Source organism: Danio rerio, chromosome 16 (genome assembly GCF_049306965.1).
Source record: "Danio rerio strain Tuebingen ecotype United States chromosome 16, GRCz12tu, whole genome shotgun sequence".
In the NCBI taxonomy this organism is placed as follows: Eukaryota; Metazoa; Chordata; class Actinopteri; order Cypriniformes; family Danionidae; genus Danio; species Danio rerio.
In genome coordinates, this window is record NC_133191.1 from 34,538,448 (window position 1) to 34,566,439 (window position 27,992).

At 33.9% G+C, this 27,992-nt stretch overlaps 1 protein-coding gene across 7 annotated transcripts in view; it reads right to left on the reverse strand.

Annotated features, from left to right (window-relative positions):
• The window catches only part of mroh1 (maestro heat-like repeat family member 1), a 139,006-nt gene that overhangs the window by 67,086 nt on the left and 43,928 nt on the right, over window positions 1-27,992 (reverse strand). For 2 of the 7 annotated variants that reach the window (XM_073926127.1, XM_073926128.1), the window contains 4 exons: window positions 15,427-15,522; window positions 13,836-14,051; window positions 10,514-10,553; window positions 3,470-3,569 (listed from right to left, as the gene is read on the reverse strand). In XM_073926127.1, the coding sequence (XP_073782228.1) occupies window positions 3,470-3,500 (31 nt within the window). In that variant the 5' untranslated portion in view covers window positions 3,501-3,569; window positions 10,514-10,553; window positions 13,836-14,051; window positions 15,427-15,522. Of the gene's footprint in view, window positions 1-3,469; window positions 3,570-5,645; window positions 5,860-10,513; window positions 10,556-13,835; window positions 14,052-15,426; window positions 15,523-27,992 lie in introns of those variants that run through there. The other 5 variants (XM_073926131.1, XM_073926126.1, XM_073926130.1 and 2 more) reach the window with 3 other exon arrangements.

Consider the following 27,992-nt stretch of genomic DNA (forward strand, 5'->3'; position numbering starts at 1 on the left):
GCACTGTTGCCTCACAGCAAGAACTTCACTGGTTCTAGTCCTTACCAAGCCAGCCAACGTGTCTGTGCGGAGTGTACACGTTCTCCCCGTGCTCACGTGGTTTCCCTCGGGTTCTCCGGTTTCCTCCCACCGTCAAAAGACATGCAACCTAAGTTAATTGACTAATCCAAATCGGCATCATAGACATGCTCCTAGTAAGTAGTTATCTCTTAAGAGCAATCCCTTTCTGTTCATTATCTACTACAGCAGGGGAGTTCTTGAGATCTACCTGAGCTCAAATTCCCCTCTCGCCTTGCAAACGGGAGGGAGCCCTGGGCTCGAGGATCTTATGAGCTCAGGACTCTCTCCCAGTACAGCATGCCAAACGAGCTTTATAAACAATCATCAGCTAAGTGTGAACTCTTGAAAATGTATTTAGTATAATAAACACTGTTGCTTCTTGGTCATGCTATCACTAGCAAAAGAACTGAAAGCAATCGATTGTGGCATAATAAAGCCTCAGCTGCTTTCATGCAGTCGTGCTCATGTCTCATCAGCAATTGCTCAAGCTTGTTTCAGCCTTACTCTGCTTCATACTATGATAATAGTTTTTGAATACTTTATAACATCCACAAATATAATTTCTGAAGTCCCATAAGATGTAATGAAGATGACAACTTCCATTATTCCACACTCAGCCATGCCATCAGCTATGCCTTTGTTTGCTATGAATACGCACCCTCTAGAGGTGAAAATGACATACTGTGCCTTTAAGGGTGAGCAAAAAGGGTCTTTTTCTTTTTTTATGAACCATGCCTATCATAAAATATTTCATTTATTCATTCGTTTATTCATTTACCTTCAGATTTCCTTACTTCGATCTCTATTTCAGAGGTTGCCACAGCAGAATGAACCGCCAACTGTTTCAGTATATAGTTTTACGCAGCAGATATCGTTCCAGCTACAACACAGTACTGGGAAACACCCATACACACTCATCCACACACACACACACACCCATACTCTACAGCCAACTTAGTTTACTCGATTCACCTATATATATATATATATATATATATATATATCTCGCATGTCTTTGGACTGTGGGGGAAACCAGAAATGCCAACCGGCCGAGCCAGGACTTAACCCAACAACCTTCTTGCTGTAAAGTGACAGTGCTAACCACCAAGACATCATGCTGCCTACTTAATTCAGGAAAAAAATTAATGACCCAAAACTATGGACCACTAGTTATTACAAATACTTCTTTTACATTGTTTTGCCTCTATGCTCATTTCTCAACCCTAAAAATTCTTAATCCTATGATCTCAGACTACATGGTAAATCGAGATACAACACTCCAACACAAACATCTTCTTTCAACACCAAACACTACTGCTCTCATCAACTCAAACACACTCGTGTGAGCGGGTGATCAATTAATCATTGGGATTAGTGTAATTAACTGTCTGAGAAGTGCCCTAATAAGACACAAGCTCTGCACCGAGTACGTGATGGATGCATATGACTCACTTCTGCTCCTAAATTCACACTACAGACAGTGCGACATCAGAGAGAAGACCTGCAATGCAGATCTTAAGACAGACTTTGCGACATCTGGACGTTTTAACCACACTTAATCTTCCCATACAGTCTCGTCTGATTAGATTATTCTAATCTACCTACAGCGCGCTGAGTAAACGAGTTGCCTAAACATACTCATTGTGCAATTAGCTTCAGATTCAACCTGAAGAATTCATTGTTGAAAGACGCTAATGGGATAAGAGAAGACTGTGACTCTTTTTTAGAGTGACTGAATTTGTGTGGGAGTTTTAAATGAAAAACAGGTGCTTTCGACATCAATGAAAACATCATCTGTCTGCCTCTGCATTTCAGTTAGGGATGAGCTAATGTGGGCAAATAATTGTAATTAAGGGGTACATTTTGCTTTTGTATTTTAATAATTATTTAACATGAATGTACTATACTGGCTAAAACTTACTATTTCATCAAGCTTATGCTTCATCCCCGTTCATTTCGAACCAGCTGAATTTTTTTGTTCTTTTAAATGTATATGGATGAGTAAATATATTTTGTTGAAGATGATGAAATGTATTGTCTAAAGAATTGTTTTAAGTGTAAATCAAATCAAATCTATTGTATATTTTATTTATTTTATTATATGTTTGCACTTCTATTAAAATGTTTTTAAAAGTTATGAAGTTTTTAAAAAGGGAAATCACTTTTGCTCACCAAGAATGCATTTATTTGATCAAAAACACATTAGTACCGGGATAAAGAATCAATTCAGTCTAGTGTTTTCTATTTGGATATTTTTTAAACGTGACTTGTCGAATAGTACTGTTTTTACTCTATTTGTATCAGATAAACGAAGTCCAAGGACAGGATTAGAAAGTCCCACTATCTCTATACACAAGTAGTATATTTCAAATATTTATGTTTGAAATACAGTATGAAATAAACCAAGAGGTGTACATATTAGGCCTGTCACAATATTTGTTATTTGTCGTACAATATATTCCACTAAAATATATTTTGTCATTTCAAGACCATTTCAAGTCACTCATTATAGTAATGCCAGAAAGACAATATAATAGCATCACAATGCACACAAACTTAAAGAACACATAATATTAATGTCATTTGTCATTAATGTCATTATTTCATTTAATTTTTGTCATTTTAACAATTTAACAATGAGGCATTGGAATCAGAAAGTGAAAACGCATATGCTAAACAGATAGTAATAAATGTTAGCACAAGTGCAAGGTAAACGTAACAGAGGCTGTGAGATCTGCTACCAGATCTATTTTTGGTTGTCAAACACTTACTTGAAAATATACTAAAGTAATTTATAGTAAATACTACAGTGTTTTTTTTTAACCAATTGACACTGACACCTCCAATACAGATAGAGATATTGCACTAAACTGTTGCTAGAACTTGTTTTTGAGTGTGGCCAATATATATATTGTATTACCAAAAATCATTGAGGCCATGTTCATGTGTTGTGCGATAAGTCGATATATTGATTATTGTGACAGGGCTAGTAAATATTGCTATGAAGTATGCATTGTTAAATAAGTAGATGCAAATCTGCAAATAAAACTACATATATATATATATTTATATATATATATATATATATATATATATATATATATATATATATATATATATATATATATATATACACACACACACACACACACACACACACACACACACACACAATGCTGTCAATTTCTTTGAATTTTTTCAATAAGCTGAAAAACATATGTTTATATAAGTAACCAGTGTTACATGATTAAAATGAGGCATTGTGACTGAAAAATCAAGCCAAAGTTATACATGAAAATCATTTAGCATGTCATCATTTTAGGCTACATCCTAAATAATGCTAACAGGTGCTTGTGTGCAGGACTAACCTAACATTTCATGACATAAATAATGGATAAGTGTTACTCACGCTCTATGTCAGTGTCCTCTATAACGCCCATTATGAGGCCAGCAGCAGAGATTCAGGAATGCATCTGGTGGTACAAAATCTCCTAAATGAGTCCACCCTACTGACATAAACCAACAACATGAGAAGTTAAACGAAATTCTGCTTTTGTTTTAATATTTTTCACATTTTATAATATCATGTCTAGTGGTAAACTCCAAATATTCTACTTTCCTTTGTTCATTCATTAACAATACACGGTAAAAATAACGATAACACTTTATTTTGATGGTCCATTTGAGCATTAGTAGACTGTCTGCTTATTATCTGTTGATACTGCTGCTGAACACACATTTAACTGACTATAAGAAACTTTGCAAGTACATGTCAACTTACACTAACCCTAACCCCAACCTAACAGTCTATCAATAATCTAATGAGAATTAGTCGGCAGGTAGATGCAATGTAACTTAAACTCAACAAACAGACCATCAAAATAAAGTGTGACCCTTATTTTTTCCCTTTAATAATAACAGACAGAATAAGGGGTCCATCAAAATAAATTGTGACAAAAATAACCGTTATTTAACAGTTGCCAATATCTTGGTGTTATTTCCATTTATTACCATTTTTACCAGCTGCATTATATTGAACTTGCCTTGTTAACTTTTGATGTTGAAAGTTTAACTCTACAGATTAACAAGTTACTTGAAAACTTGAGGAAACGTGGAAATTGTCTGCCTGTACTTTTTCTGGTTATACAGTTTACTGTGAAAACAGAAAAAGTTCTGGGAACCAATGTCCAATTCGCATACCATAATTTACACAACCAACAAGACATAATGTTTCAAACTTTGAATTTGAGTTTAATCTTTTAATATTTTTTTTTCACATTTTTCAAGTGTCTTGAACTGATTTTTGCTGTTTATCCTGATAAATCCCTTGCCCAAAGTGCAACGACAAATTATTTAAAATACCCCTGAGCATTTTTGTTTGATTTTGGATGTCAAAAAAATGCACTTTGTTAAACATTAAAAATCAAAAGCTAGCGAAGCAAAGATTAAGGGCCTATAACAAAATTTAAAAAACATAAATTAACTAAAATGTACACATCACAATGCAACACAAAATACTGCAAATTATTTTGCAGTGCAATATTGTTCCTTATCAATATGAGATAAATCATTATTGCATTTAAATTCACAACAACTGTTTAATTGTGTTATAAAGATTATTTAAATGTCATTGGCAAAAAGCAGGGGACAGCACGATGGCTAGTGGGTAGCACAATCGCCTCACAGCAAAAAGGTCACTGGTTCGTGCTCCGGCTGGGTCAGTTGGCATTTCTGTGTGGAGTTTGCATGTTCTCTCCGTGTTCGTGTAGGTTTCCTCCGGGTGCTCCGGTTTCCCCCACAAGTCCAAAAACATGGGCTATAGGTGAATTGGGTAAGTTAAATTGTCTGTAGTATATGTATGGGTGTCTATGGATGTTTCCCAGTGATGGGTTGAAGCTGAAGGGGCATCTGCTGCGTAAAATATATGCTGGATAAATTGGCAGTTAATTCAGATGTTGCAACCCCCAGATTAATTAAGGGACTAAGCCGAAAAGAAAATGAATGAATGAATGAATGAATGAATGAATGAATGAATGAATGAATGAATGAATGAATGAATGAATGAATGAATGGCAAAAAGCAAAAAATAAATACATATATAAAATAATAATTTAATGGGTTATGGCTTAATAAATTACACATATGAACAGCATTCATAGAGAATATCTCTAGACAACAGAGTTTCAAAACCTAGATATGCAGCATATACAAGTGTATCTCCATGCTAACTAGGTAGGCAGCTCACTACTGTAGGTTTTGAGACACAGCCCAACACAGCATTCCATGTGATTAAGCAACATGACACAGAAAAGACGCACAGGTCATTTAATATGCACTGAAAACTGGACGTATGGAAATACTGACAGAGAATAGCATCTGCTCCTGTCTTATCGTTGAGCTCTCGTTGTAGTTCAGTATTTCAAGCTCAATGTCAACTTCCTGAAAGCCACAGCGACCTATTAAACTAGCGTGACAGTTGGTTGTTTATGCGCTCGCGGTAAATGCACTACAAATACAAACGACTAATATGATTTTATAACAAAGTGACATGTCTAAAAATGCACAATATGTCAATCTTATGTTACCTTTGCCCTCGTCTTTCTGTCTGCTTTGCTCGCTTGCCCGGAGGCTACACACTGAGACTTCCTTTTCTCCGACGCATCGAGCAGTTATTAGTAAGCGAAGCCCCTGATGTAAATCCAATAAGTGATAGCGATCGTGAACGCGACCGTAGGATTGATTATTTGGCTGAGGGTGATGATGGTCTCATAGACGCTTCATTGTATCATAGGTAAACACGCCTAATCACGTGCTTCTGCTCAGGAGGAACGCATCAGAGTGGGCGTGGGCTTTCGCGCAGTCCAACACCAACGAAGAAGACTGTCTGCATGCAAATCGAGCTAATTAATTATTCATATGCAGGAAATATGATGGATGAATATATTTTAATATAGCAAGTGTTAGGTAAAAATGTAGATATTACTATGTTAAGCCTGTCTTAATCTTAAACATATCATAAAATGACACTACTTTCACACGTACTACTTTCCTTAAAAAATAACTAGGTAACGTTAACATATTTACTTACTTTTACAAAAAGTGAATTAAGATGGCAATAAATTACTTTTTAAAGTAATTTTACGCAACATTATATGTTGTATATACGGTGTATGCTTTTGGTAACAATAAGTTACATTTGCTTATGCATTGCCTAGTCTCCCAATCTAGATGCAGCCTTTATGATGCAAGGTGGGATTGCATCATTCAGCGATGCAATGTCAGACACAATGCACTCAATGGAGTGAATGGCGTCACTGTAACGGGTAGGGTTAGGGGTGGGATTAGGTGAGCCGTTTGAAAAGCATTGGATGCAGCTCCGATTGCACTGCACCAGGTCAGCCTCCTAGTATCAGTTTTTAATACATTTGGTTCTGATTTAAATACATTTTATTTATATTTAGAAAGATTGACAGAGATATTGTTCACCAATGTTAGCAAATAGAAATTTCTTCTGTAGTATCACCATTTTTAATCAATAAATGCATTTAAATAAATGTTTTATTGATAATAATTGATATTAATTGAATCAGAAATTTACAATTCAATTAAAATGCAAAGATCTAGATTTAAAGACACAAATAATTAGATATAGAAATATTCAACCCTTATGTGCTGTTATGTGCTGTTATGGGATGTTTTCATTCACTCTGAAGGGATTTTGTGTCTTAATTTGGTTTCAGCTAGCAGAATGATTTTTGGTGACAGATTTAATTTGACATATATTTTGAGAAAATGCTTTGCAATAAACAACAACAACAACAATACACTCTGGGCAAATTTACAAACCTTTTGCTATGTTCAAGATGAAAACATCCACTGAATTAAACTGCTGTAAAAATGCATCAGATCAATGTTTTTTGTTGTTGTTGTTTTTTTTTTTTTTTGTTTTTTTGCATAAATCTGTTAATAAACCTCAGCCCTGATTAAAACAATATTGCTTAGAAAATTACAAAATTTTACCTCTTTAATTGGCAAATTTAAAATTATGTCACTGACTTGGTGAAAAAACACACACAAAATGCCATATTTTCGATGTAAAAAGTAATGGGCTATGCAGACTTTTCATTTTCAGCAAGGCAACCCAATGGCTTATGGTGAACTGTCTTTCCATTGCAAAATTGTCAAATTTAAGATCTGATTTCTTTCAAAATCAGCGATCTTCATTGCCTGTTAGATAAACGATGTGAAGTGGGTCTCAGATCGGACAAGAAGCATTGCATTAATTCCATTTCCCTCCGCCATGTCTTTAAAATATGACAGTTTATTTTACCACAGTATTTTTAATGGAATTTCTGTGATAGCCTGTTGCTACTGACAGTGGTTACAACGTTTTTTCATCTCGTTTTACAACTAAATAAATGCTAACGTCTATTTCACTGAATGTATTGTAATCACATTACAACATCAACGCTGTAAAAACAACCTTGTGAAATTGGAAATAGTCACATTAAGCTTTCACCGGAAGTTATTCGTTGGCTTTAAAACTCAGCTGTGTATAGAGCCCATGCACATGCATACATCACAATACAAAAAAAGTTTGCTACATAGATATTTAATTTTATATATCATTACACAGTACATACACATATACTGTATTATGTTAAAACAAACTTTTATTTTGGATGTGACAAATGGCGATTAATCTTTGCCCAGAACTAGTTCAAAATTATAAAGAATTAATATAAAAATACATTTCTTTTATTTAATTTATTTAATTTATTATAATTCTTTTATTTAGATTTTTTGAAGTAACAAAATTCATCCTTTTTGCATAAATACAGCAAAACTGGAAATACTGGAAATTTCAACAGGCTGTAATATCGTATCATATTGTTGTATGAATATTGTTGAAAGGATTGAGAATCCCTTTTTCCACTCATTAAAAGATTTGTGCATTTGCACCAATTATATAAGTTTGATGAAGCAGCACATGAACACTTAATCATCTTCTATAATTCTACTTTATTAGCAGATCTGCTATGAAATCTAGAATATTTCTTGTTAGCAGGTGTTCTTCTCAGTTCACACTAGAGGGAGCCGGTGAGCTCTGACATGAAATGTGTCAACAACCCTTCAGGCTGTCAAACTCTTCCTTCTGGGCCTTACAACTTTTTCCACCATACATATTTGAATCAATTATTTTAGCTAATTGTCTATAGTCCCAGCTATAACAGGTTAAAAACAGTATGTGAAAAAGTATCAGTATAAATAAGTCAGCAAAAAAGTAGCAAGGTGACCTACAACTTATGAGATGCTGAAGTGTGCGTGAGGGGATTTGGAGGCCAACGAAGGAGATTTGTAAATGTCAGTGAAGGGACACGACTCTGGTAGGTCATGACTATATGGCAAATTTTGTACTTACAAAATACATTTATATGAATAACAACATATTTATTTTTAGTAACAAAGCAATGTTTTTACCGACTCTAGAGAGTATAGACCCGGGGTGCCCAAACTTTTTCGTTTGAAGGGCCAAAAACCAAATATTATTGAGAACCATGGGCCGAAGATAAACATACCAAACTATATTACATTGAAGTTGCAATGGGTACTTTCCAAATTAATTTCATAATATTTATGAAAAATTAGAAAACATTACTTGAATCATATTATCTAATGCAGGATATATTTTGAAATTATAACTTGCAATAAAATGCAACAAAAAATAATCACATTTATAACAGTGTATTTCAATGCTGAATACACTAGTCAAGCAGAATCTGCCTTTGTCTTGATTTGCTCACCAAAGACTCTGCATTGTCCTCTATCTGTCGAGTGACAGTATGCACATTTAAACTAAATGTGTTTCATTAAAACCATTCATACGGAAACATTTAATTTCAGTAAGCTTTTTTGTAGCTTAACAATAAAACAAACAAATAAAAGCTTAAATCAAATTTTAAATGACAATCTCTTAACCATCTCCAGCATTCTCCCTTCCTTCTTAGATGGAGTGGTGGGCCAAATCAAAGGTTACAATAGGCCAACTTTGGACTGCGGCATTTGGAATCTCTGGTATAGGCTATAGTCTTTGAGCTTACAATTCAAGGCTATATCGACTAAAGAAGTCCTACTTATGATACCAGCAGTTAAAGTCTGCATAAATGGATAGTTATTTCAGTATGTTGATGTACTTTCAACTGAAATGAAACATTGAGTAGGCAGCAGGGCTTTCTTTTTTGTGCATCATTTCCTCATAGCACACTAATGGCAAGAGGTTAAGAATATTGTGGCTGAAGCTGTCAACCTCATGTGAACAGAAAACAATTGGTCAAACTTTGGAAGATTACCAAAACAATCAGTGTTTTTCAGTGGATTAATGATTTATTGGTCACCTAAAGAGTAACTAAATATATTATAGTAAAATGCACACACACTTTAAAGTAGGGGTGCCCAAAATTTTTCTTATAAAGGGCCATAACCAAACTTAACTGAGGATTACACACTGCAAAAAATGCTTTTCTTGCTTAGATTTTTTGTCGTGTTTCTAGTCTAAATATCTAAAATTTCTTGTATCAAGAAGCATTTTATAGACAAGCAAAACATATTCTCTTGTTTTGAGAAATAATATGCCAATATTAAGTGAGTTTTTCCTTAAAACAAGCAACATAATCTGCCAATGGGGTAAGCAAATTAATCTTGTTTTTTTCTTTTGATGTAAGATTATTTAGCTTACCCCATTGGCAGATTATTTTGCTTGTTTTAAGGAAAAACTCACTTAATATTGGCATATTATTCCTTAAAACAAGACAATACTGTATGTTTTGCTTGTCTAAAAAATTCTTCTTGATTTAGGAATTTTTAGATATTTGGACAAGAAACAAGACAAAAAATCTAAGTAAGAAAAGCATTTTTTGTGCAGGCCGAAAGTCACTATAGTAGCAATGGTTAATTTCCTAATTTATTTAATAATATTTAAAAATTGCTTTATTTTAACTAATACAGCATAACTGTTTACATTTTATATGGAACTTATTACAGTAAAAACAAAAACAATTTCATTTCTGACAGAATGGAGTTACACAATTTTGCCTTGATTTGTTTGTTGATGTCTTCTGCGTAGTCCTCTATCCGTCGAGTGGCATCATTACATTTTGGAAAATCTGATTTATTTAAAACATTTAATTAAAACATTTTATTTCACTTTGCTTTTTTGTAGTTCAGCAATAAAACAAACAAACAAAAAAAGTTTACGTCAAATTAGAAATAATGATCTCTTTTAAAGGCATTCGCCCCAACCCTCTCCATCCTTCTCATTCTCTTCTCAGATGGAACGGTGGGCCAAATCAAAGGTTGAAATGGACCAGCTTCAGTCTGCGAGCATTACTTTGGGCATCTCAGCTTTCAAGGGACAGTTCACTCAAAAATTTTTATTTACTCAGTATTTACTCACCCACAAGTGGTTCCAAACCCTTTATGAGTTTCTTTTTTTTCTGTTGAACACAAAAGAAGATATTGATTGTTAGAAATCGGTAACAACATGACTTTCATAGTATTAAAACAAATTCTATGGTAAAAAAACAGCATTTTAAAGTCATAATATTCAAGTATCCTTTTAAAATTTCTTTGAATGCAAACGTCCTGGAATGATGTATTGCGTAAGTTGATTTGTGTGGCCTGCTGTTCAGGCACTGCTGTAATTACACAGCTTTTATTTGCACAGCATGCACCATATTTTTCGCTCTTTATTTTCTTGGCCTTGTCAGAGAGTTTAATGAAAGTTTTACTGCAACTGATGGGACGCAACAGGGATTTTCAGTCTTATTAAACAAAAGTCCACTAGACTGTGTGGCCTTTTTAATTAGGAATGCAAAGCTACCGAGGCATTTTCTCCTCTGTTAATGCACGGAGAAGATTGGCAACCCTTAATGTCAGTCTGTTTCAAACCAGTAGGGACTAAGAGAGAATTATAGAGTCAGTCTCGTAAACAGAGCTCAGGATGGATCGCTCACAAAAAACCTGCTGCTTTTACTGAGAAGCACCTAACGTGTGACAGACACATGTGTGCACTATGCAGCCAAACACGCAGATGAAATATTTTCAGTCGTGAAAAATGTGACATTTTAGAACTGCTTTGAATAAGTTTCGTAATATACGTTTGTTTAAACAGCTAGTTATAATGGATAGGATTCCTTTTATTGGCTTTCATGTGGAAACCATAGGCTTTGCTGCCATTCAAATATGCAAAAGTTCCTTTATTATAGATCAATAATTCATATAACATTTACACACTCAAATAAATCTGGCGTATGTCTTCAGTCAGATTCACATACTGTATGTCTGACTTTATATCAGCGCATGAATTTACACGTTTGAAACGTAAATAACAAGTCCCTCACTGAATGCTTTTTTAATGGCCTGGCAAATTTTAGAGCCCCAGCAGCTCTGTCATAATGTCTAGAATTAATATTTTCATATCCAGTGAAATGAAAGGTGAATCGTTGTAATACAAAGGTTAGGCACACGCCAAAGCTCTAAATCTACCTTTATGCTCAGCATAAACATAAAGAAATTGGGACCACATGTTCAGGGACAAAAAATTCTAAACAGCAGCAGTACGTCAGGATCAGTTTTGCTGTTAGTGCAGGGTGGTATGGATCATTACAGACAGAAGTGTAATCTGATCTCTAGAAGTGTAGTCCAGAACTCTAAAATGCTCAGGATTGTGTTCAGTCCATTGCACTGTCATCAACATTTCTTCATTCCATATTCTTACTTGGTTACTTATGTCTCTGATAAATTTTATATAAATCTTTATGGATAGCTCACTTAAAAGTTACATTTCTGTCATAATGTTTACTCACCATCCACTTGTTTAAAACATGCACAAGATACTGTTTTCTGTCAAACACAAAAAGAAGATATTTTGAAAAATGTTTTGTAGGCAGACAGTAACCTTTGACTTCAATAGTGTTTCATTTTTTCTCCTATGGAATCAATAAGTATTGTAAAATGGCTGGTTACTGACATTCTTCAAAATATCTTCTTTTATGTTCAATTTGTTAGGCAAGTCTGACTTGAAGGTAGGTAAATGATTATTTTTGTTATTTGATGAACTATTACTTTCACAAAAAAGGGTGGCATTTAAAAACAGAAAAAAATAATTAGGGCACAGTTATAATGTATATAAAAATACCTAAGGAAATATTGCACAAACAATGAGCTAATGATTACAAAGGCAAGAAAATGTAAGATTTTAAAAGAGAAAATTAATTCATTTAATGTAAAGTTAGGCCTTTAGTAACTTCTGAGCTACATAAAAGTGCTCATTTTAATTTACAGACCTTCTCAGCATTAAAATATCTGTACTGTAAATGCAGATCAAAAGTTATCACCAGCTAATTAACTAAAATAAATAAATAAATACACAAATAAATACTTTGAGGACAGTTAAATAATAATGATAAAAAATATTTAAATATACACTGAGTGGTTGATTTAAATGTAATTTAATTAAATTCCTTGATAAAGACCATTGAAATGAATTTGACTGAATCAAATCTACAGTACCGTCAATTAAAAAGCCTGATAATTATAAATGCTGTGTATGAAATGTATGAGTGCCGATTTGTGATTTAGAAAATTTGATCTCCATTTATTCTGTGAAAAAAAAATTTGATAAAGTTTTTAAAAGATGCAAATGTCACAAAGGTTATTACATATAACAAGTAAATACTATTTCATAACTATTTCCCCAAAAATTACATTATTATCCATCTGCTATGCTGTATCTTCGTATTCTGTTTCTTGTGTTTTTAAACCTATTTCTAAACATCATTTCCATATTCAAATCAACATAAATACAATGTAAAAACCAGATAAGTTAACTTAAACTGTTAGAGGAAACCGATTGTGGCAAATCGTTAAAATTTTTAAACAAAAAGTAAAGTTATAAATATTGAGTCATATACACATATATTATATGTGTTAATATCATCACACATTTAGAGTATTTGTAACTTAAACATTTTAAGTTCAGTTAAAAATCTGTATTTATTCATTTTCCTTCGACTAAGTCTTTATTTCAGAGGTCGCCACAGCAGAATGAACTGCCAACTATTCCAGCATATGTTGTACGCAGTGGATACCTTTCCAGCTGTAACCCAGTAAAGGAAGCATATACACACTCATTACGAACAATTTAGTTTATTCAATTCACTTACAGCACATATCTTTGGACTGTGGTGGAAACTGGAGCACCCAGAGTTCAGTTAATACAAATCCAAACAACTATATAGCTACTCAAACGGTTTGGTATTGCGTCTAGCATTAGAGTTAAGTTAACACAAAAAATATATATATATAATATAAATATATATATAGCCTAATTAATTAATTAATTCTTAACTCATTCGGTTTGAGTTCTGCTTTATTTAATCATATGAGTTCCCTTTTTTTTTCAAGTCAAAGTAACTTTAAAAAAAATTAAGTTAATTAAACTAAACTAACTTGGCCATGAAAAAAGTGTAAGAGAATATTATTTTTATTTAAAGTGACATCCCCCTGAGGACTTTGACTGCAGGTCCCGGAGGTTTCAGCTGATGAACTTGTTGACAGTAAGTTTAAAAACAGTATTTTAAAGTTTTTTTTTTTTTTTTATAGTAGACAAGTTTGACACAGTTACTGCCGTTATGAAGAACATGCAAGCCCAGAGGTCTGAAATCTAGAGTCCAATATAACTGGTTTAAAGTCACATATCTACAGCTGGAGATTACCTGTGATGATGTCATGTGGTTGTTATCACGCAAGCTGAAGGGAGGTTGGAGAAGAAGGAAATGATCTTATTAACAGTATTAAACTGTCTGCGAGGTTTAGAGCCAGGCTTCTTATTGGTGTGTAGCATGAATCCAGTGCTGTTGGCTGGTAAAGTGATCCGTATGATGAGGCTGAAGCTGCTGTGAAAGCTGATATCACGTCTACCTGTCAAGCGTCTGGCAACAAAGACATCATGCAAATCAGACATAAATATGAGGTACAACTTTTACAAGTATGCATGAGTGTTTGTCTGCTAGGCATTTCAACTGTGCTTTCAACCCACAGACATTTTCTTGCGGTTTATGCTCTTGCCTTTCTAGACTTTTAATATTTGGCTGTACCGTTTCTGACATTAATACCGTTCACAAACACAGGAGAGAGATCTGAAAGATTCTGACTGCCTCGAGCTTTCTGTTCCACAGGCCAGATTTATCACACTAAACCTGCCCCAAACAACACGCTCTCCAAGATCCAATTGTGTTGTCACTGTCATTGATTTGAAATATGCGAATATAGCCGTGTGTAAAATATCCCAGTGAGATTTTTTGCAGGTGGAATCCGGCTCCGGAGGAAACAATGAAGTCATGATAATGAGGTCATATTACCGTCTGAATTCTTTTATTTCTCCACTGAATACCTGTCTTTTGTTTTCTCATTCCTTACTTTGCCATTCTTCGAGAAAAAAAAAAATAAACCAGGTACACAATCTTCACAAGTTTTTGGCTGGTAAAAATGTTGAAAATGTCAGAGGTTATTGCTAAGCTGATGCGATGTATGTCTTTGTGGTTTGTAGAGCATTAGTAGACAGTTAGGCAGTCTGCATTAGTAGAAAAAGAAATAAGGTCCAAGAAGCCACTGTTTACAGTCAAATTATAATTTGACTAATAATAAAAAGTTAATAAAACTTTCTTAGGTTCGGCCACAGGTGTATGTTTGTAGAGCATTTTACAACCGAATGCGACTCAACCAATCAGAATCAAGGACCTATCCATTTTATAATAAAACATTGCGTAAGGGGATTTTGCACTGGAGAAACATTTTCAATGTTCCAAGAAGTACAAATGGAGGTTCCCACTTTAAGCTGCACTGTTAACCATTTTTGTAAATTACACAGTATTTAACCAACCCAGGCTCATTCTGAAAATGTACCGCTATATACATAGTTTTTTTTTTTTGTGCAGTTTTTGTTTTTGCGAATCCACCAGAGGCCGCTGTGTACTCTTATTCAGATCTCATATTTCTTTCGCAAGTGGAATTAGTTCCTGCTGTTCTTGCGTAAATCCACCAGAGGCCGCTGTCAACTGACTCTTCGACTGACTGAATGACTGACTGACTGATCAACTAACATACCCTCCTCCTTCCCAAAACCCAACCAATAGTGTTTTCAAAAGCACAGATTGACCCGCCCACCAACTTCTCTAAACTCAGCCGACAGCAATTAAAAAAAGAAAAGCCCTCACCTGATTTTTACCACATTTTCAGTTTTTTACAACATTGTCACCCTGTTATTTACTTACTTAATTTATTTTTTTGCTTCTGTTTTTGTCTTACCCGCTTTCTGGAACCGTTCTTCGCCAGACTTGAACCCCATCGTTGTGGTCAACTCCTCTCTGCGCCTCAAATCCTCTGATGAACATGGCGAGCTAACTGGACAAACAGCAAAAAAGCCATCCATACAGAGGTTAGCTGGTAAGCGTGAAAAGAAACAGAGTCAAATCACTCTGTAGCCTTTGTTTAAAAGATGAAATGCAGACAAATGTACTTATGGCTACATAATTTGTGATCTCCAGAAATGTATTTAGGGCTACATGTTCAAAATGAGCCTATGTTGTATTTAACTGTAATATGAGCTATATTTTACTGTAGGACAGTTATGCAGTATGTTACTGTATTTTAAAGATGGATTGTGAAAACTACTGTATATTTTACAATAAAGATATACAAGAATGTACACCCCCACACACACACACACACACACACACACACACACACACACACACACATAATATATATATATATATATATATATATATATATATATATATATATATATATATATATATATATATATATACAGCAAGATAAATGGTGCTGTAAATGTAAATACCGTATATTTGCTGGAATTGGCAGTGAACTGCTGCCAGTAAGTTACTGTAGATTCTACAGGAAATTGTTAACACAGGAATTGGGAATCATTTGAGTTATAGGTAACTCCTTTAGGGAAGCTAAATTATATCTTAGTTTAGAGTAGGGTCTAACACAGCGCAACCTTTGATTTACTGTAAGTGTGGATTAAGCAAATGTGAGTTATTTGACTTCTTGTACACTTTACACTGTAAATTAACTAAATTAACCGTAAAATTGACATCAAAGTTACAGTAACTTTGGTTTAACTTTGCTATATCAATTCAAATCTGCATCCAGCGATGAAACTTTGAATGTAGATAAACAAAAAGTCTGTTCAATTCATAGATGAAAGTGTTTGAAGTCACAACAATTTCATAGATGCATGCTAGATTTTAAAGTATCTTTTCAATGATGTTTATGCTCATAGTACTACTTACTGCTCCAAGTACAGTCCAGATGCTCCAGTTTCCCCCACAGTCTAAAGACATGCGGTGTATAGGTACATTGGATGAAATTGGCTGTATTGTATGAGTGTGTGTATGAATGTGAGAGTGTATGGGTGTTTCCCAGTACTGGGATGTGGCTGAAAAGACATCCGCTGCGTACAGCATATGGTGCATAAGTTAGTGGTTCATTACACTGTGGCAACCCTAATGAATGAAAGACTAAGCCGAAGGAAAATTAAATGAGTATTACATTTTCATTCAAGACTGATTTGTGTTTTGTAATGTTTTGCTTTCCAATTGCTTGTTTGGTATATGATGATGCTAGCAACACAAAGATCATGGATTTAATTCTCGTATGTATACATAAAGCTTATCTTATGTTTATGGCATGGGGCTAAAAGGGCATCCGCTGCATAAAACATATGGGGGAATAGTTGGTGGTTCATTCCACCGTGGCGACCCCTGATATATAAGGGGTTAAGCCAAAGGAAAAGTAATGAATGAATATTTGAGAAAAACACAATGATACACATTAATGTTTGTAGTAAAAACAGTGCAAGTCAAGTTACAAGCTTTAGCACAGACAAAACTTTTTTTCTTAATTAGAGCTAGTAGTTTCTGGAATACACTACCTATTGAATTATCACAACTTATTATTACAAGTATAACGAATTATTCAACATTTAAATACAAGTTAGCTAATTAAGTTTGTAATCGTGTAATTCTTCTCACTTGCTTTTTATGAAACTATCATTTGTTTTTTTCTTTTTGGTGTGTGTAACTGTATACGTATCTTATATGTGTAATAAGAGTTTTTGATTTTACATTGCCTTTTTTAAATTAAGGAACAGATAGAAATTAGTGCTTGGGGCTAACTCTGGCTTATATACAGTTTTACTGTTGATTAATGAGCATTGTGCCTGTTAAAAAAAATAATAATAATAAAAATTCTAACAGAGTTCAGAAAAAGTGTTATTGAAATTGAATTGAAAAAAAAATCCCAAAAGAGAGTTTGTCCATATTTGATGCAACGTTGTGTTACGACAACCCTGCTTTTTTAGAGCGATGATTTTCAAAACAAGTATCAATAATTAAGAAATGACATATTAAAACTATTTAAAAATCTTTAAAAGTTTCCGTTGCCGGCAGCGGAAGGTCTCAGCTTATCAGAATGAATGGACACAGTGTGGTGTTAGGATCTCTGCCACTCTCCACATACACAGCTTTTTATTACTCGATATTTTACAGCCCTTGTGGCTTTTTCTTATTAAGCACGCTGAAATAGCTTTGTGTTTGAACAGCTGTGAACTACAATTTTACTTCTCCTGAGGACACTCAACACTTGCAAAAATATGAGTTCACCCCTCTCCTGTCTTTCGTCCTGGACACTGACACCAGCTTGTAAATCGGTAAATCTCTGTGAATAAAGTTTTATTCTGGGCTTTGAGTGATTGGCCACTTCAGGCTGGGCTTCACATACCAGTGCTGAGCTCATATGCGTGTCTCGCAATGAGTCAGATGATACACGATCGTGTTTGCATAGTCAATCCTTTAATTGCAGTCAATTTATTTTTTTAAGGAAGATTAAGAGCAACCTGTACCTGCTGAACCATTACAAACAACAACCCAAAGACTGAAACCAATGCATTGTGGTATAGTGACAGCCTCGCAAATCTAGATATAAATAGTAATAATCAGGAATCTGAAGCGGGCATTTTTGGATTCTGACATGTGCTTACTTTGAGGATGTGAATTACAAAGGCACGGTTGTAAGATTTAAATCAGAAGTCGATACACTTGCATCACATCCAAAAGACATAAACAAATGTGATGGTCCATTTGAGTTAAATATTCATTTTTTTGCTCCAGTAATACCTAAGTTAGAAGTTAACATTCAACATAAACTTTGTATTTGAGCTCAATTAAAAACAGGAGTTTGTCAAGGCATGGCAAAGTTGTTTTTTAATATTTTTAAGCAGGAGGATTAGGGTATCAGAATAAATCATTTTGTTCTAGCTTTCTAAACTTCTTCCTATTGAAAATGAGCTCAAAATGTCTGTTGGCCATCTGAATGGTGCTACTTTAACATCATCAAATAACTGCTGTAGTTATGATTAATAGTTTAAATGATCTTTTCCTGCATACACTGGAATAAAACTTTCATTCATCCAATAAAAACATAAAATAGAGTAATTAGATGGTTTACATCTAAATTTGATCATTTTACCCAATGAATAAAAGTAATCTGAGTGTGATTTTACTTTGAACAAAACATAAAAATAATTTTAAAACCACATGCGATCACATTACTATTATTATAGTGGTAACATTTTAGAATATGCTTGTGTCAGAAAATATAACATAACAATAAGCAACACATCTGTTAAGCATTACTTCATGTTTGTTAACACTCATATTCTAATGTATCTCTTTATGTTAACAGCTTAATTATAATAACAGTTTCTTGCACCAATACAAATAACCTTGCTTCCGCAAAGTGCACTTAAAATCTTTTAACTAGTTAAAACAAAATTTGCTCCTTGCATCGCAATATTTGACCAAATTTTCATCAATTATGGCATGTTAGATCTCCTAGTCCCCACATTGAATCATGTTAAAACATCAAGTTAAACATTGTATAACTTATAAATAAGAAATATTGAGTAACTTAAATAACTGTGAACATGGTTAATTTAACAAGTTACATTAATAAAAATAAGTTCTCATTACTTTTGTATAATATACGTTTTTAATCATGTACTTAAATAAAAAAACATTACTTTTAAATAATTAATTTTAGGGGTTTTCACCTTTATTGGACAGGACAGTAGAGAGAATTGACAGGAAAGTGTGAGGAGCAGAGAAAGGGGAAGGATCGGCATACGACCTCGAGGCGGGAATCGAACTCAGGTCGCCATGAACACTGGATTGCATGTGTCAGTGCATTTTCCACTATGTCATTGGCACCGATGTGTAATGTAATTTAAAGCTTTAAATTTAACTGTGTGCAGGGATAGTGAGTCCACTATCATATTGGAGTAATATAAACCCAACACGTCTCTTTTTTTTTTAATTTCCTGATGTTAAAACAGGACCCAAATCCCAGAGATTTTAAAGCCCACCACAATGTGACATAGGAGTATGGTTTTCTCCGCCCACCGATTGATTGACAGGTGCCATGTTTGTGTAATAACATGTATACACTCGTCCACAAAACATTTTTTCCAAATAAACTGAGATTAAAATATCTGTTCCAACTCTCTGTGATTTTTATAAGTTTTATAAGTGTAAAACCTTTTTAAAAACAGAGCCTGTTAGTACTAGAGACTGTAAATCCACCATTTATTTCTTAATTGCTATAATCACCATGGTCGCACAATGTCAGTAAATGCTGCTATGTGTGTGTACGGCATTTGTGTATGGCTTATCATTTTAGAAAGACTTGAATAAACATTATATAAAATAAACTTACTTGGTATTTTTGACTAATATGCTGTATTTCAGCTTCATCCGAGTCAATCTCAATCACAGACTGCTGTTTATCTGCTGTAACGCAGAAGAAGTCGACACGCACATGGGAGTAGTGGGCGGGGAGAAGAAGCTCATTTGAATTAAAAGCGACAGGCTACAAAAACAGCTACAATGTACTCAAACGCTAAATTGGGCAGATTCTGGAGGCTATAATAAATAATCTGGTGGGTATTTTGAGCTGAAACTATACAGACACGTTCTGGAGACACCAACAGTTATCTTACATCTTGTAAAAAGTGTAAAATAGGTGCCCTTTAAAAGACCCTTTAACAAAAACATGTTGCAAAGATGTATGGTCTTCTACAGTGAAAAGCATTAATAAAAACAATTTTTTCTTACACATATGTTCAATTATTTTAGTTAATGGAAAAAGTTGGATTAAAGCAGCCTTTTGATAATGACGATAAGAAAATTAGTTTTTAAAACTGATTAAAGTTTATTTGTCAAACTTTTTACATCTTTCACAAACTAAAATGCATTACTGGGATGAATGCTGTTTAACAGTCTTCTGGGAGATACTTAAAATATAGTGAAAAGCAAAAACTGTGAAAAGTTTTTAATCTTTCCTTATGAAAAAAGTTTCAATGTCACTGCACACATATTGATGCTTTACAAGGCCTGTAGTTTTTTTTTTTTTTTTTTTTTGTGAAAGTCAGAAAGCATGAAAGGAATTTTAACACACTACAGACTGAAATAAATTTGCCCCTGCATATCAATATTTCTCTTTAACACCACGCACAGTATATTCTTAGTGTTCAATGAATTAAATCACTGCAGCTAAGACCAGACAGTCAGGGAAATCTGAGAAAGAAAGAAACATTCTGTCCTTTGTATAAATTCTGGCACTACCAGATCCTTATATTACAAAGCAGAAGTATGAATTTATGCTTTATGCGTGCTTGGCGAACATTTCTAATAGAAAGCCTGAAGCATTAAAGATCCACAAAGGACATGTTCAGACTGTATATAAGACTTGTGAGTAACACCCAGCTCCTAAATCTTACTAACCAATGAGCTGTACTCTTGAAATATCATTGGTTCTGTAAAGACAGTTAACATTTCAAGTATACTTTTGACTCTGTCAATCTGTTTAAAATACAGACGTTTTTAAATCTGTTTGTTAAGAGTTTTAGTCAAAATGTTCAAATCATATTTTGCACTACTACAATATTTAATACATTCTACTATTTTTTTATATTACTAGTAGATTTTTACTTTCTACTAAAAATTGTATTTTAATTTATAAAGATCCATAAATATGCTAAAATGCTAAATAGGTTAATTAGTTAGTTAGTTAGTTAGTTAGTTAGTTAGTTAGTTAGTTAGTTAGTTAGTTAGTTAGTTAGTTAGTTAGTTAGTGTCTTTGGGGTGGAAGCTTGTCCTAGTTTTTTGGGGAGATAACAGCAAAAGCTTTTTTCCTACTTATATACATGTAGGAGATCTGATAAATAAGATGGTGCCAGACCATTTAAGGATTTATGAACAAAAATTAATTATTTAAAATCAATTTGTGACCTAACAAGCAGCCAGCCCAGAGAGGAAAGTACTTGGGATAGCATAATAATACTTAAATCTATATACAGTTTATGAAGAGTTCAGATGCAAAAAAAAAAAGTGCCATAAAAATGTCATCAAAAATTAACATTTTTCTCAGCCTTCTTTATGTTGAGATACTTCACTTTAAAGACACGGAAAGGGACTTACTCTTTGCCATAAAAGTCATGTAATTGAACACACAGGAGAAAAAGAGAAAAATTTCAGATGGCATTTAGAGTTTTTAGCATTTAAACTCTTTATATATTATTTATACAATTTCCTTCCATTTGATACAGTTTTGACCGAAGCTAATAAACTTGATTTTCATTTCCATTGTTGTTATTGTATATAGAACAGCTAAATATTTTCAGTTTAAGGCAACATTATTAGACCTCCTGTAAAATCAGATTTTCGTCTTCGATTATTTCCCAAGTGCTGTTTAACGGAGACGTTTTTAAACATAATTGTTTTAATAACTAATTTTTAATAACAAAATACCGTTTGTTTTTGCCATAATGAAAGTCAATAATATTTTACTAGATACTATTTACTCATTTTGCAAGATACTATTCTGCTTAAAGCATAATTTAAAGGTGCAACTAGGTTAATTAGATTAAATAGACAAGTTTGGTTACTGAACAACATATTTAAATGTCTTTGACTGCTGTTTTTTTTTCCAGGCTACCATTTGAAGGGATAGTTTACCCAAAATGAAAAATTTCTCAGACTCAAGTGGTTGTAAACCAGAGATGCCCAAACTAGGGCTCACTGGCCAAAGTTGGCCCACGATAACCTTTGATTTGACCTGCCATCCCATAGAGAGAAAGATGAGTAGGGGTTGGGGAATGCCTTTAATAGGGACATTATAGAGAGGAACGCCTTTAAAATTGAAATTTTAAATTAACCTTTTATTTGTTTGTGTTATTATTGAGTTACCAGAAGTTGTAGTGTTACCTACATTAAATGTTTTAATTAAATGTTCAGATTTTTCAAAAAATCAATGGATAGAAGACAATGCATTTTGGCTAGCAAATCAATGCAAAGGATGAGTAGTGTGTCAGTATCAAACTTCATTTTGTTTTAAATGGAATTGTTTGTTTTTATTCTAATATGCTCATTATATATATATATATATATATATATATATATATATATATATATATATATATATATATATATATATATATATATATATATTAGGGATGTGCGGAGCAGCCGGTATTTGTATTTGTTGAGGGGGGAAAAGTATTTGTATTTGTATTTGTATTCGAGTAAAATTCAAAATGGCGCAAAAATATATATATTTTTCTATTACACTTCTAATTTACGTTAGAGTGAAAGTATTGTTTAATTATACCATTATATAAATTATAGACATGCAATATTGGTTGTTGTTTTTGAACATGTGACAAGAAATGTCATTGAAAAGAAAATAACATAGAAGACATTATCTCATCCATGGTTAAACCAACAACTAATAAAATCCCATTGTGAATATTATGAACCCCACCACCACCGTTCTTGTTGAAGGATACTGAATAGACAGAATAAAAACAAAAAATACTTCAAAAAACTGTTCTTCTTCTGAAAGAACTTCTTTCCAATGCACAGAATTCCAAAAACTAAAATTAGCTAAATAAATCTAAATAAAGCCCTGCCTGGGAGATCTGGCAGAACAAAAGTATTCTATATAATACTAAAAGATACAGCCCTGCTATTGTCATCTGCCAGCCACAAAACAGACACACTTTTTTACTTTTCTATGTTTGAAACTGACTTGCTGGGGCAGAATGTGGCTGTGTTGATGGTTTGGTGCTTGTGGGGGTTCACAGACAGTATCAGGAGAGGATGCTTTTAGTGCATGTGATAATACACTACATAGAAAGTTGCGTCGTGGCACAGTGAGTAGCACTGTCGCCTTACAGCAAGAAGGTTGCTGGTTCGAGCCTTGACTGGGTTCTCCCCATGTTGGCGTGGGTTTCCTCCGGGTGCTCCGGTTTCCACCACAGTCCAAACACATGCAATACAGGTGAATTGGGTAAGCTAAATTGTCCCTATTGTATGTGTGTGAAAGAGAGTGTATGGATGTTTCCCTGTGCTGGGTAGCAGCTGGAAGGGCAGCCACTGTGTAAAACATATGCTGGATAAATTGGTGGTTCATTCCACTGTGGCAACCCCAGATTGAAAAAGGGACTAAGCTGAAAAGAAAATGAATGATTATGCATAGAAGATGTTGACAGATGTTTAATATCTCTGCCTCTGCTGATTTCACTTTTGCACACATTATACAGTATCAGTTTGTTTTATCTGCAGCTCCACTGACTGTAAAATGCTTCCACACAGAACATCAAGGGTTTTTTTCTTTTGACTGGTGAAGGACCAAGAAATGGCTCAGCAGCACTCTCACTCTTTTTCATGGTGCCCAAATGTATTTGAGGAGTTTCAAGTTAATAAAAAGTGACGGGAAGCTATGCTAAGGTTAACTAGCCTATAGCATATATCTTGCTGTCTGCAAAAGACAGTTATTTAGACGTACCATATAACTCCCATAAGTGCATACTATTCGACACAACTGCACAAGCATCGTTTTAACCTTTATAAACAAACGTTAACGTTACTCTGTCAACAGTCTATTGTCTGAATTACCGCGCTAACAGAGCTAACGTTGCGTAAACAGAGCACCCGATTGCAAACTTTAAAAATGCAGCGTAATGGAAAATCCCGAACAAACTCCACTACAAGTTTATAAACTGCATCTGGAGCCCAAGTAAGGTACAAAAATCTATTTAACAAAAATAGTGATGCAGTGTAGTATTTTTTTCGCTCAGCCGAGCCTTCTCTGTCTGCTGTTGTGGAGAAGCTTGCGCCAGAAACCTTTTACCTCAGCCCCGCCCTCCGACTGAGCGTCCGTCTCTCTCTCTCTCTCTCTCTCTCTCTCTCTCTCTCTCTCTATCTCTCTCTCTCTCTCTCTCTCTCTCTCTCTCTCTCTCTCTCTCTCTCTCTATCTCTCTCTCGCTCTCTCTCTCTCTCTCTCTCTCTCTCTCTCTCTCTCTCTCGCTCTCTCTCTCTCTCTCTCTCTCTCTCTCTCACGCACTGTGGTCTCAGGAGAAAACGCTGCTTTTTGATATAATGCTTTTCTTGCTCCCGAATACAAATAATTTTTCAAGTATTTGTTCGAAATAAGTATTCGTAAAAACACGCTATTCGTGCCTTTCCGAATACCGTATTCGGGTTCGGCTCCACCCTTAATATATATATATATATATATATATATATATATATATATATATATATATATATATATATATATATATATATATATATATATATATATATATATATATATATATATATATATATATCAAAGTAATGTTTTCTATTTGTTTTCAAATATTAATAAATTTATTATGAAATTGCTCATGGCAACTTTAATGTAATACAGTTTGTTATATTTAACTTCGCCACACAGCCCTGAATCAGGTTTTTGGTCTTTGACCCTTCATATAAAAAAGTTTGGGCACCCCTGTTCTAAACAAAAGTTCTTTCTATAGCAGGAACTAAAAATACTATGGAAGTCAATAGCTGCTTTTAATTTATTGTGTGTCCAACAGAAGAAAGGTATTAAAATCCGGTTTAAAACAACACAAGGTTATTGTGATTATGTACCCTCGTATATATTTCTAGAGGGCGCAAATGATGTAGCCAGAGCTATGTAAAACAAAAGACAAAAAAGCAAGTAAATAACGGTGAGAATGTAGTATGACCTGAAAGTGTGGTAAAAAGCAGGCAGTCGCAAGGGATTTTTTTTCTGCATTGTTTACATTAGTTCTTTTTTTAAGTAAATGCTCTTTCAGGGCAACAAAATGCTGCGGTGCCAGAAACTTGTATTATTGTCAGCTAAGTGAAGTCAAGGCTAGTTTTTGAAGTAACTTATAAAGGTGCTTGATAACATAACAATGCCTGCATCTTAATGTGCATACTGTCCACCCTAAATTATTGAATATTAAAAATGTTATACCATTTAGATCAGAAAGGTGGATGTGCACATTGACACGTAGGGACGGTGGGAGGTTCATACGGTCGGTCGTTCAGTCAGTCAGTCAGTCAGTTGACAGCGACCTCTGGTAGATTTATGCAAGAACAGCAGGCGCAAATGGCAGAAATTTAAGATATGAAAAAGCGACACAGCGTAGTCTAGTAGATTCGCCAAAACAAAAACTGCTAAAAAACCTGGGACATATTTTGCGCTATCCAGAAAAATATATAGGGGTTCATATTCAGAGTGAGCCTGAGTTGTTTAAAATAAGTGAAGGATGAGTAAATTATAGCAGAATTGTGATTTTTAAGGGAACTAACCCTGAAAGGGCAGTTACATTTTTAAAAATTACTGTAAAAATCCCTGCTTTATTGCACTCTTTCATCTTGCTTATTCTGTGCTATGTGTCTGAGGAAATAGAAGCATAAATAATATTCAAATTGGCTCCACTAGTATAAAACACAGATTAAAATAAGCTTTAGCTTGGGTGTGTTCATCTAGCCATATTTCAAACTTTATTTGATTATTAATACTTTTTTTCCAGTTGAGGATCAGTCTTGATGTTTGGGAGCAAGACCAATGGAATCTGCTGGTAGTAATCCACTTGTCAAGCATGTGTTTTATACTAGGAAGACCAGCGATTAATTTCACAGGGAATCTGCACATCCCAGGAGAGTGTAAAACGTCCCGTTTAGCTCTTAAGTTAGAAGATTTACTGCAGTGCAGGCCATCAGTCCAGTGTCCAGACAAACTATAATAACAAACAACATGAACATGTGCACACCGTGTATGCAACACGAGGGGACATCAATATGGATTGCTGGGTATACATTTCTAAATCATTAGGGTGTTTACAGCTTTGATTTGATTAAAACTAATTCGGTCAGTGGGGTTTATCTATAAGTGTAATTGCTACTATCTGAGACTTGGTGTACACCAAATACTATAAGTGAAGAGTCTTGGTCCGCTTTTAAATGAACTTTCTTATGTTATACTGTAAATGCAACATAGGCTAAAAGACCCCTAAACAAAACAAAAACAAAAATTATGTTAAGGTCTTACCATGAAAAAGATTAATGTTCAAACATACTTAGTTCCAAAACAGTTTGAAAAAGGCATTGGAAACATGTCTCTTTGCAGCAGACTGTCTATTTTCTGTATGACAGAACAAGTGCTGGCACTATTTTGACCCTTTTACACATTTTCTAAGCTTTTTAAGTGTTTAACTGATAAACAATATAATCACACAAACACAAAACTCAAATATTTAGCACAGCACAACACTTATTGAGTTCAGACTGCATGAATTTAGCCCCGATTTTGACACGCCAACAGGTTTTGATAAATCGCATAACAAATGCCTGAAATCACAAGTGGTGGATGCATGGAGGACACAGTTAAAGGGAATTATGTGAATTTGCTTCAAACACGTTAAGCATTTCATCGTAAATGGCAGAAATTCACCTATATTGACACGTTTACATTGACTTTGTATGTAACGTACTTATGTGAATACTTAATTCCATTTTTAGTGTGAACACAGGATAAATTATTCTCTTTTTTTTTTTTTATATATATATATATTTTAAAACAATCAAATAATTAAGTCAGAGGAATGTTTTACCCAAAATGAAAATTGTCAAAACCTGTTTCCAAACTGTATAGCTTTTTTCCTTCTGTGGAACATAAAATAATTTATTAGTTAAAGTCTGGACATTCATAGCAGAAACAACAATCGAAGTCGATGGCTACTCTTTCCACAACATTTTTCAATATGTCTTTGTGTTGAACTGGAAAAAAAAAAAACTCCAACAGATTAGGAACAAAAATTAGAAAATGATGACAACATTTTTGGGTGAACTGTCCTTTAAAGTTTTTTGTTTTATTAGTTTTTTTTAAATGCTGCATCAGGTGAATAGCAAGTACCTAAGTCAGCTTTATTTAACTTGTATTTGTTTGGCATGATTATTATGGGTCATGTTGTTGAAGTTTGGTTCAATTTTTTACCACTCAATTTTAGGAAGAAAGTAAGTAAATAATGAAAAAATGAAACCTAATGCTTTCTTTAATTTCTGTTGTTTTCTGTCACATATATAAATTGCAGGTTTATTTTGCAATATTAAACCAAAAGACCAAAAAATGTCCAAGACAACACCCCAAGTGACCAAAAATGGACAAAAATAATCTATTAAAACAACAAATTTAAACCTGAATATATCTCTCTCAACTACTTTGGATTCAATCATCCAAATGCATCTTAACATCAAACTGTAAAAAAGTCTTGCCGCCTTATTGTTTTTAGTTGAATGTTTTAGCCTTCTCAACTTAAATCAATCAAACTGACTAAAAATATCACATTGAACTTTTTATAACTTAAAAACTTTAATTGAAACCTGATTAACTTAATAAAATTTGTTGAAGTAACTTAAAAACTGGGTGGC